The 11,952-nt window shown below is 45.0% G+C and overlaps 1 protein-coding gene across 1 annotated transcript; it reads right to left on the bottom strand.

Annotated features, from left to right (window-relative positions):
• Positions 1-7,466: 7,466 nt before the first annotated feature.
• Positions 7,467-9,545, bottom strand: SLITRK1 (SLIT and NTRK like family member 1; the record flags this gene model as incomplete). Its single annotated transcript, XM_084274312.1, has 1 exon — positions 7,467-9,545. The coding sequence occupies one exon, from the start codon at positions 9,543-9,545 to the stop codon at positions 7,467-7,469; it is 2,079 nt and encodes a 692-aa protein (XP_084130438.1).
• Positions 9,546-11,952: the final 2,407 nt, after the last annotated feature.

Below are 11,952 nucleotides of genomic sequence, written 5' to 3'. Positions count from 1 at the left end.
AGCCAAAAATTTAGATTTTTCTTTTCCCCCAGTGGTTTAGAGGTAACTATTGACCTAGTTTTTTGAAGAATGTTTCCAGAAAAATATCATATTTTTATTTACATACTTATTTTTCAACTACAATGATATTCACCACATACCAGAAAATCTGTAGTATGCTTATATTTCGAGTAGATCCTATTTATCAGTATTTTGTTACCAAGTTAAATTCTACAATAAAGACACCTGATAAAATAACCTTTATAACCACAGTAACTAATCTTGAACCATTTGCTTCCCAAACTGTAGTAGTGGAAGAAATCTTGTACTGGTTTTGTGCTTACATTCTCTCCATTTGTACCTTGCCTAAGTTCTGACACTTCTCTCTGAAAGTCTGAATTGCTCACAGAGTGCCCAATACATGATCGTGCCAACTTTTTTGTGTGCCATATTTATCCTGGGTAACACAATACATCTACTTACAACATCAGTAATAGTCTCTAGGGTTTAACCACATATTCTACATCCTGCACTTATATCTTTCCTACCATCTCTTTCCTTTAAGATTTCTCATGTGAATAGGTTGTTACTGTGTCTCCATAATTAAATTATATTTTTCACTTTTCAATCCTCTTGTGAAAAAACACTTACAGTTTGGCACTTTCTTTTCTGAAAACAGATTTTTTTTCAGAAACATTTTCTGCTGTATTTTCTCATCCATTACTAGCATTTATCTCTCATTGTGATCATCTTAATGACTTCAATAATGGCTACAGCCCTGGAGTATTGTATTCCTCATTTATATTTCAAGCTTGACCCAAGAACTAGTTATTTACTATTATGGTAGCAGCAATAACTGTCAGGATTTTTTTTTGTTGTTGTTACATTTTTGTTTCCTGAGCCTTCTATTACTTTATGATGTTTCTATTATAGTTATTATGTACTATAGCAATTTCTAAAGGCATCAGCTGAAATAGGAGTCCCATCCAAAAGCATCCATTAGGATGCAATCCCCAAGTCAAAGAGAGAGAAATTTTAAAAGACAAAAATAAAATCCAAGCTAGGAAAAGATGAAAAAGCTCTGAGGGTTACATCTGACCTAATTGATACCCTCTAAAAATTAAGCCATCCTTTAAAAATTGTCATGTCTCATGTAGCCATCTCTGATACCATTTCTCTTGTATAACTTCAAGGGTTTGATTTAGTTCTCACATGCATATAATAATCTGCAGTGAAGGTGTATATAACTGGGCCACATTTAACATTCAACTCCTCTGCCTGTTCATTGACATTACATTGCCATTTGTGGCACCTTATTTCCTTGCCTGGCAACAGATGACCATATGTCTAACAAGCGTTAAATCTTTCCTGTAAGCACCATGCAGACAGCTCAGATACCAAGGTAATTCAAATTACTTATGTGGACCAAATGAACCAAGCCACCAGCCTCCCAGTGTAGATCCAGAGTTCAATTCAGCTGCTCCCGTACAGGTTTCTACACCTATTTCAGATGTCCTAATGTACCCCACCTAGGTTGCAGCTGCCACTCCAGAAATATATGTGTGCCCTGGTCCTTATTTTGGATCTACCAGACTTATGCACACATCTCAGACATTCCAGGACACTTTTTAGGGTATTACTGGCTTGTTCTAGAGTAGTTAATTCAAGTCCATCAGTCTAGGTGAGACAAATACTATATACACTCTAGGTTACATAGTGATCCAGAAAATTAGACACCTCCCTGATTTTTTCCACCAGACTATATTGCTTCTTAATTTCTTCACAGCTGTCTTCACTGCTTTCTAAAGTTTTCATTGTGTCTTCTCAGCCTACCTTCTCATATAAAGGAAAAAGAACCATTATCTTCCCATTCTTTTGTTTCCCTCAAGTCACATTTAGGACACTTTGTTTGCTAAACCTCAACCTCTCCCACTTGCAAGAGAGTTGCAACACGAGGGGACTGTCTGAACAGTCATGATATCAATAGAAGGTATTTTTTTCCACTGGCTTAGTTAGAAACTCTCTCAGACGAATCATTCACGCTACCTAATGAAAAAGAAGAAAGATGGAAGAGTCTGATGACTCCAGTATTTCTATGGAGCGAAAGCTAGACCACTCTGTGCCACTGATACCACTAAAACAAAGGCACTTAAGCAGTCATTCTCTTAGAGTCAACTCAGTGTCGTCTCTGTGGGCTTTTTCTGACCATTCTCTGCAATTATTTTTCAGTCTTAGCTTTGAAGTGCTTGATGCAGGCGACTGCTATTTCCTTCAGGGGAATTTCTGCTGACTTTGTTCCTCTCTAACTGAAGAATATATTTAAGAAGTATGCACAGAAATTGATTCAGAAACTTTAGCTGGTAAATGAAACTATTCAGCATGACAATACGTCAATTGACCTGGTAATTAATCTTGAAGAAATAAAAATGATGGCTCTCATTTACATTTCTCCAACTATAAGATAACACAATAAAAGATTCTGGAACTCTCAGACAATTATGTTGGATATCATCTTCTTTTACAAGTTAACCCATTAAGGTACCATTGCTAAATATAATAATGTATTCTAACAGAGCACAACACTGAGGACAATCAAAAAAGATTCTTGTGATTTCGATGTCCATACTCTTAATATGGTTCAAAATTACACAAATGTCTAGGTTATCTTACAGCAACTGTAGCTTAGCAACGCAAACCATTAATTCTTCATTTTTCAACTCCTTTCCAAATACAAAAAAAATACTTTTGCAACAGCCAGCTCAGAAGTCCTGCCCATTGTCTGGAAATTTCAGTATTATAAATCATAAACTTGAACTGCTCAAACACGCGTAATAAAGATTCAGACACAGAAATTGTCCTACTTCACTTATATACCTGTGGAAATGTTTCTAAATGCAAAACGATCTATCTGCTGAAGTCCATAATTGAAGAACATTCACTTTCGTTCATACATGAATAAAGATGTAGCCAAACCTCCTCTGACTGCTCCAAATAGTATAAACAACTGCACTAAATTCTCGAACAAAATCCTGCTTTGTTTTGGAACGAACAAGCCACTTTTAAAAACACAAAGAGAAAGAGGTTGCCCCTTTACTAAGAACTACTTGTCTTAGGAAGCCAATCATATGGGATATGGGTAGTGGAAACTAGAGATTATTCTTTTGGGAAGGAGGAACATTTCGCAGTTTCTTGCTGTCCTAACTTTCAGCCTAATGAGCTTTACCAGCAGTTTAAGAAAGTGTGAAATGTTCATCTTTTGTTGTCAATGGCTGCTCTACCCAAGTAAAGATTAGTACACAAAGCCTTCTCTTCTCCATCAGATAAAATCTGGCCCCACTCTTGCTAAAAAAAAATAAAATAAAAAATTACATGACCTTAGTTTGCAAGCAGATCTGAAACAGTGTATTTTCAATGCTATTGCACCAAATTCATAAAATAACATGGCACAATGAACAGTAAAGCAAATTAATAATGTATATGTGTGCAATTCCAACAGTACACTTCTGCTCAAAATGATACATATCACTCTGTGAGTATTAACTTAAAATTTTATCAGTTTGCTCCTACAGTTCCATTCAGTCTTCTGCAGTGGCATGCAAGAGGCTACCATGCATACAGGCTTATATTTCTATGGCAACACTTTAAATGCTAGGTTATTCTTAGTTGAAGTGTTTGCAGGGGAAAAAAGAACAACAACAAAAAAAAAAAAAACCCATAACAAACCAAAAAGAAATCAACTTTAAAAAAACCCAAAACAAACAAACCACAAACTTAATTAAACAAGATATCTGTTCTTTTCCTGTCTGTGTTCTTTGAAACAGCAATAGAACTAAAACTTTACAGTGATGATTAAGAGAGATAAGAAGTAATTTAATGTAATATATGTTAGGCCTGAAGTTAGAAGACTCTTAAGTTAGCAGAAAAAAAGGCACATGTTTGACACGTGATTATTATATAGGGTTCCTCTGTCAGAAGCACTATCACAACAATTAGGCTTTGTCAAAATGAGTAAAAAAAATTAAGTTTTTCATTATTGGTGTTAATGCCATGCAGCTAAACATATTTAATATATTTGCACTTCACTCTCCTTCAATACATCCTCCATCATCCCTGTTCTTTCTCTTATTTGTCTCTTTGGTTGAAGGTTTTCTTTTGATAAAAAAATAACCTTACAGGTGCTAAACATGCAAATAAGATAAACATCATCATTCAAAGCCTGGCAGTTATTATATCGCCTCAGAGAGTTAGGTTATCTGTGAGTCTTAAGGGCAAATGTCTGCAAGATGGAAGAATCATGTGAATGTTATAATCAGAAAATTACACAGAAAGAGAAAGGGTCGTTTGATTATTTCCCCCCAAGTCCAGCCTTAAACAGGGTGGTAAATGCGTATCTGCAACTCTTTAATAGAACTGACATTTCTATTTAAGTGTGCCAATGAACCAGATCTTTAAGGAAAGTGAATGAGAAAAGTTACAAGTTTATGCTACCTCTCAATGATGACAAATCAAAACATATATTTAACATTATATTCCCTGGAATGCAGGCGTTTCTGATCTCAGCCAGTGATTTAACATCTTTAATGTGCTATACATTTTATTTTAACTTCCACAACAGTACCTGTAATATAACTATGATTTTTCTATTTTTTTTTTAGCACGAGATGTATCTTTAATGTTCTCAGTTCCTCAATTTTATCACCACAATGTCATGTAGAAGGCAGCAGGACTTAGGTAGTTATCTAGAGGTGTACAGGCTTATGTTTTGGTTTGGGATTTTTTTTTTTTTTTTTTTGCCCTCTGCCTAAGCTAAAGTTGATGGTCTCCTGAGGACAGAAATACTGGCTGACATGTAAATGCCTTTTTCTTCTCGATATGGTAGATTGCACAATGCACAATGGCAAACTAGTGCCTCTACTGCCATCACTTTGTCTTACACAGAATGTCCTGGCAGAACTATCAGTCTAACAAAGCAGCAAGGGGGGGGATATAAAGGGCCCTCCAAATAGGAACGGTTTGTATAATTAAGCAGGACATCCCGTTTTCAGAGCTACACAACCAAACTAGAGGCTGTTTTCTAGGAGACTGCAGACCTTTGCACGGTGATAAAGGATTCAGGAGGAATGATCTATTCCCCACGTTTAATACTTCATGACCACCCGGGATCAGGCTACTGCCTGGCTTCCAAGAGTACCTCTATTGCAGTGTGTACGCACGGGTGTCTGTTTTCCCCTCGCACATCCCAAAGGCGAGCATTTTCTATAAAGCAAACCGAATCAGTATTTGAAGTTTAGCAAGTCCCTTACGGTGTTTTACTCTTTAAAAGGATTCTCTGCCTGGAGAAAGCCAGGAGCAACGTGACTGAAATTCTCCATACCTCCACTGGGACTTGAGCTGTGAGTTACAAGCGATCTGCAGGGGCTTTCGCCTTTACAGGTTTTTCCTGAGTTTAGGGGCACTTTTCCCGTACAGGAGCGGGATCAAATGCGAGCTGCCTGAAGTCCAACTGCAGCACTGCGCCGTGGGTTGGGGCGCTTTTTTGGGGTTTGGTGAGGGGGGGGGGGTGGGGGGGGGGGTGTTGGCTCTTTTTTTTGGTCCCCCTCAGCATTTCATATCAAAGGGTGCAGCTACCCAGAGCTGGGATGGAAAAGTCCCTTCGCTAATTAGTTTTCCCACTTGCAGCAGCAGCAGCAGCAGCTGCCGGAGCCCAGCCGCCCGCAGCAGCCCCGCCTCACTGGCAGTCCGGCAAGCTGCCTACGGGCCCCAAGTGCTGACCGGTGAAATCCGGCTCCGGCTTAATGAGACCGCGCTAGGCAGAGTCAATTAAATCAAATTCCCCCCCCTAACATCCCCTAATATATCTGCAGTGTGTGCAGCATAGGCGGCGGCAGCAGCGAGAGATTCACAGTATTAATAAAGGGATTCACTGCCGCATTAAAAAAAATAAATAAATAAACTAAAAAAGCAGCGGGGGGGGGGGGGGGGGGAGAGAGAGAGAGGGGAGGAGGCAGGAAACTTCTGTGTGTTATTTACGTTGGGGAAGGGGTGAGAGAAGGATGTTTGTGCCTGTGAGTGTGAATGAATGAGAGGGAGGGAGGGCAAAAGGGAGAGAGAGAGAAAAACACACAGAGCGAGCACTGAAAGGAGGCTCTGTCCGCTAAATCCAAGTAACCCACTTGCAAGAACTGATGCTGGAAAAATGGTAAGGACCCAGAGTTGAAAACATTTTCACTTTAATACTGAAAAAATATGCCATTATAAAACCCTCGAATAGAATTAGTAAGTTTCACTTGCTTCCTTAGTTCTGGTTTCCTCAAGTTATAGTAAGATTTACAACAGCACAGAATTTTCTACCATTAAACTTTGCAGCCTAAGCACTAGAGTGACATTAATTGGTCATGCTTAACTGCCTTGGATTTTTTTTTTTTTTGGTATGTTTACACTGTTACCATAATAGAAATCAAGGGTACTAATTTTTACATTCAGATGGAAAGGCAATACTCAATATGTATATTGAAAAAGGAGATAAAACAAAACCAAAGCCTCCCCTTCCCCACCCACCCCCACCCCCGAAAACCGAAACACAACCCACCATCAATAAAGCAAATCTCTCCCAGCAAAATAATTCCTGCCTTAAAAAAAAAAAAAAAAATCCAATGAGAATACTCATGCAACTATGTCTTAAATAAAACCTTTACATTTTTTTCCACAGTAAAAGTACGATCTCTACTGCCTATTGATCACACAAAAAATGGCGAAATGGCACTTTTTTTATTATTATACTGTATTTCGTATATAGAAGGTTTGATACGAAGGGACTTATCAGGTAAGAGGGATGATGGTGTGAACTAGACGCTGCTTCCAGTCGGGGGCTGGAGCGTCCCTGGGGTGCGTTGTATCCATGCGAGCCATGCAGCACTTTTTTTTTTTTTTTTTTTTTTTTTTTGTGTCCATTTGTCTGTTTTGGAGTCGGAGTCATTTATTTACATTACATTCATGCCTTCGTGCAACTTTCCACTCCTGCTTTGCTGTCAGGAGGAGGCCTTTCCTCCGCCCCCCACCTCCTCTTCCCGGCCTCTCAGAGAGGGATCGGTCCACAGCGGAAGAGGGCAAAAAAGCAAAACAAACCTCAACACAATAGAACAAAAAGCCCAACAAAACCTGGAGCTGTGTGTAGCCCTGCCGGAACCGTAGGAAGCGGGTCCTCGTCTGTCTGTTGCTGCCCCGGCAGTGCACGGGCGGGGGGATGCGCCCACCGCCCCAGGCTGAGTAGAGCTGCGGGGATGCGCCCCGGCGCCGGGCTCCCCCCACTGCGCACCGGGCCTCGGTGCTTCCCGTGAGGGTCGTGAGGAGGGGCGTGTGTATGTGTTTTGTTTCTCACAAAAGGTAGCCGAGGTGTAGAGCTGTCTCCGACCGGCGTTGGCTGCCCCACCGGCCGGAGCGCGAAAGGCCGGTCCCGGGTGGCGGCCGCCCCTGCCCCGCCTGCCACTTCAGTCCGACAGGGAGTGGGAGCCGCAGTCGTAAACCCTGTGGGCCCCGTCGGTGCTGTAGGGCCCGTTGTGCCAGTAGGACGAGTCGCAGACCGTCTGCAAGGAGTTGATTTCGGATGCAGAGGAGTTGGCATCCCTCCTCTTGGACCGCTTTCTGTTCCTCAGGATGAACACCAGCATGCCAACCACCGTGAAGGCAGAGGTCACAAAAACCAGCAGGAGCCCTGGCACCAGCACTGAAATAGAGACCCGGCTGGTCTCCAAGTAGGAGTTGGAGTGAGTACCTGTCTCTGTCAACCCGGTGCTGTTTTTGTTAGTAGAAGTTAATGTGGGCGAGATTTTTAACTGAGGGCAAATCACGTCGTTGGACAGAGACTCGAAATCCTCCTTGAAGAAATCTTCAGGGGACTCACACCTCAGGTCGCTCATAATCACCTTGGGGCGCAGCATCTCTGCCCACTGTTTGAAAGGCACGATAGGGCAAGTACAGTCCCACGGGTTGCCATGCAGGTCAATCTGGGTGATGGAGGTGAGCTGGTCCAGCACCCCTGCCACCGGGAGGTACATGAAATAGTTGTTGTGTATGCTCAGCTTGGAAAGCGAGACCCCGGCGAACACATCTACTGGGAGAGATCTCAGCAGGTTGTTGTTGAGTATGAGGACTCTCAGTTTGGGCATTGCATTGAAGGTGCCGGGCATGATCAGCTGGATCCCATTAAACTCCACATTCAGATACTCCAGGTTTTGCAGCCCAGCGAATTTCTCCCGGGACAGGGTGTCTAAGTAGTTGCTATCCATGTAGAGCCATCGGAGATCAAATAGGTTCTTGAAGGTGTTGTTCTCGACAGTAGCGATGTTGTTGTTGCCCAGATCGAGTAAATTAAGTTTCCGGTAATCCAGAAAGTGGGATTTCCTGATAGTGTGTATTTTGTTGTCTCTTAGAAATAGCTCCTGCACATTGGATGGCTTGGGCTTCAAATCCACCAAGCTGCTCACATTCCTGTCATTGCAATTAACCTTTAAACCCGAGCCAGGGATCTGATCACAGCTGCAGATCTGCGGGCAGGACACGGTAGCCGGTAGCTTGCTTTTGGCGCTGACTGTCGACACGGCAGCAGTGGGTCTGGTCTTGATTTGCCAGTTGACGGGAATCTTTGTACCTCCGTTTGGACCAGATCCTGGTGTGGCAGGGTCTTCTTTGCCATGTATTTTAAAAGGGGTTGGAATGGGACCAGGATCGCAGGTTTCTTCTTCAGCAGGGGGAGCAGCTAGGCTAGAATCCACTCTGTTCTTTTTGCACAGCTCTTGCTCTGTGGTCTCATTTAAATCTTTGCCCTGCAACCTAGTGGGAGCCTCACAAATCACTCTGCCGATCAAAGCGTTTTTGGGTATGTTTTCCAGCCATTCCTTCAACGACAGCAGATCGCAAGTACAGTCCCAGGGGTTATCCTCTAGCAGGATTTCAGCAATGCCTGGGATCTGCTCCAGGACCTCCTCATAAGGCAAGGTTTTAAGACGGTTTCCCCGGAGGTCGAGGTGGGTGATCGGCACATACTGAAACACATTGGGAGGCAAGGTGCTGATGAGATTGTCATTTAAAATCAGCACCTCTAGCTTGTTTAAGTCCCTAAACGCTCCTGGGTCAATATCCCGCAATAGATTAAAATCTGCCTGGAGGTATTCCAGATCGTCCAGCCCCAGGAAAGTCTGTTTCCTGAACGATTTGATCTTGTTGTTGTTTATGTGCAAGCGTTTCACCAGCTGCAGCCCAAGAAAAGCCCCAGGAACAATCTCATGCAAACCGTTGTTTTCCATGTGCAAACTGACTGCATTGTAAAAGTTAGCAAACTCATTAGGGAAAAGTCGAGTCAGGGAATTGCCATGCAGGAATAAATGGTAAAACTGGGAAGTTGGGGCGGTGAAATGTTGCAGGCTGGTAAATCCCTTTTTCTCACAGTCTACGTGCAAATCCCCTTCTATCTCGTTGCAGGCACAGATCTTCTCTTTGCAAACGTCCCCTGTAACGTTTCCAGCAGCAAAACAAAGAGACGTCTCCAGCAACAGAATCCAAAGCAGCATTTTTAAACCGAGCAATTCATTCCCGATCTCATCACAAAGTAACAGCAACCATCCTCCTCAAACGGAAAGCAATTCCAGTTCATTCAATACATGAAATGTCCGAACCACCACCACCACCACCAAAGGGGGGGGGGGGGGGGGGGGGGGGGAGGAATGTGGGGAGGGGGAGAAGGGAGGGTCGGCAGAGGTGGGGGGGGGACTCTCTCTTTTCTCCTCTCTCCCTCTCTCCCCCCCCCACGTACAACTGCAACAGCCCAGATTCCAGTCAATAATTATATCCACAAACTATCCAGGCACGTACTGCAAGGCACGCGGAAAAAAAAAAAAAAAAAAGGAAAAAAAAAAAAGTCCAAGGGAAAAAAAAAATAAAATTAAAAAAATTCCCCCTCCCTGACGCCTCCCGGGCAGCTAAGTGGAGGTCTGCCGGCCGGGCTGGCTCACCGGCACGGGAACGGTGCTGCTAGCCACCGGCCGCCGCTGCATGTTAGAGAGGCGCAGGCGGGGAGCGCGGCGGTGGCCGCGGAGGCTGCCGCTGTGCGCGGCTCCGCGCCGGACTGACCTTGCCGCGCGGCCGCGGAGCCGCGCTTCTCGCCCGCCGCCCGCCGGGCGCTGTCCAGCGTCCCGGTGCTGAAAGCGCGCCCCAGCCTAGGCGCTGGCCGCCGAGCCGCCGGCGCTGCGCGGCGCCTGCCCCCGCTGCGGTGCGCGGCTGCCCATGCCTGCCGGCGGCCGGAGCCTGCCGCGGAGCCGGGGACGCCCGCCCGCCCCGCGCCGCGCCGCGCCTCGCCTCGCCCTGCCGGCCGCGCTCCCTTCCCCTCCTCGCTCGGCTCGCTTGCTCGCTCTTCTTTCCTCTTTCTTCCGCTGCTGCCGAGCCGCACGCTCGCACACACTCACATGCACGCAGAGGGAGAGTTGCTAAGAGGCTCTGCTCGTTTCAACCTGGTGCACTCTGAAAGATCTGACACCCTCTGCTGAGCTGCAGTGGCAAAAATCCATCTGCTGAGGGAATGCTGGAGAAAAAAAAAATCAATCCACGTACAGGGCAAGCGTTAAAAACGTTGGCATTAAAAGCTGTCGATCTATTTAGATGCTTTCTCCTAAATGGATTATTTAATTTATTTCTTTTCTTTTAAGATGGAAAGTTTAGCCTTCCCCTCCTGCAGAGCAGTTCCCTATTGCCCCCCATTCACATGCACTCACACCTGCACAAGCAGGCGAGGAAGGTGCATTTGCCTTATTGTATTTCCCAATGGCTTGAGCAGAATTAGTGTCAGGGTGTCAAGCGAGTAGCAATTTGAGGTAATTATTCTGCACGCCATTTTCAGCGTTGCTTTAAATGCATTTCTTCCTCCCCTGCAGTCTATAGTGTTCCATGCTGGAATTGTTCTCTTGCTGGCGTTCTCTATGCAATCTTGAACCGTGGATTATTGCGTTTTGTGTGTGTGTATATATATATTATATATTTAAATTATCATAGAGGAGAAGGGGGGTAGGGAGGAGGGGATTGCTGCACTGTTAGCAATTCACGCCACCTGTTCCCACAGAGTATAGTGTCTCCCTTAAGGAGGGGAGGAGAGGGATGAAACTGACAGTTGTGCATCTTGACATTCTTGTCTATATATAAAAAATCTAGAGATGCAGGTTTGTACATGAATAGATATTTCTCTAGGGATGCTCCTAACATTCTCTCCGTGGAAATAGAACGCCTGCGTCCCTCGACCCCCTCCCTCTCCCTCCTCCCCCCGCCGCCCTTTTCAGCTCCCACCCTTCTGACAAAGGAGGATTACACAGCGGAAAAACCGGAGCCTGGCTTTGAAGAAAGGAGCCGAGCATACAAAAGTTTCTGCATCATTTGGACGGGTTTCAGATGCCTATGAGCGAAGAACCAGTTGCACCTCTGGTGGTGCAAGTAGAAACCCGCGTTTCCCCCTGCCTTGTCAAATCGCTCTGAGGAGGAGGAGAAGGAGGAGGAGGAGAAGGAGGAGGAGAAGGGAGGAGGAAGAGGCGGCGGCGGGGGAGGCAGCCCGGCAGCCGGGTGCCTCCTGCAGCTCGGGGCTGTACCTCTCCCGTCCGGCGCCGCTGGTGAACTTTGCGGCATACTGGTAGGGGGTGTGTGTGTAACTGCGGGGGTGGGCTGGAGGAGGGTTATTTATAGGGAAAGCCAGGGAGCCATATGGAGCCTGCACCCCCTGGTCCCGGCGGCATGCTAATTTGGTCAAAGCTTTTCCCTGGCTGCCGCTTGCAAGTAAATTAGACATCCTGCCGACGATGATCTTATCAAATTAATGTAATTAGACCGCAGACAAGTTACAACAGTTGCCGTGTCCGTTTCGGGTCCCCAGGATGAAGATTTGGCCTTTCGATTCGTTACGGTGGGCAGGGACTATGGAGGGAGGGGGGAGCCGTGGGA

This window comes from Gallinula chloropus (genome assembly GCF_964237585.1).
Source record: "Gallinula chloropus genome assembly, chromosome: 1".
NCBI lineage: Eukaryota > Metazoa > Chordata > Aves > Gruiformes > Rallidae > Gallinula > Gallinula chloropus.
Note: the sequence above shows the minus strand (reverse complement) of the source record. Positions and strands in the feature narration are given on the sequence as shown.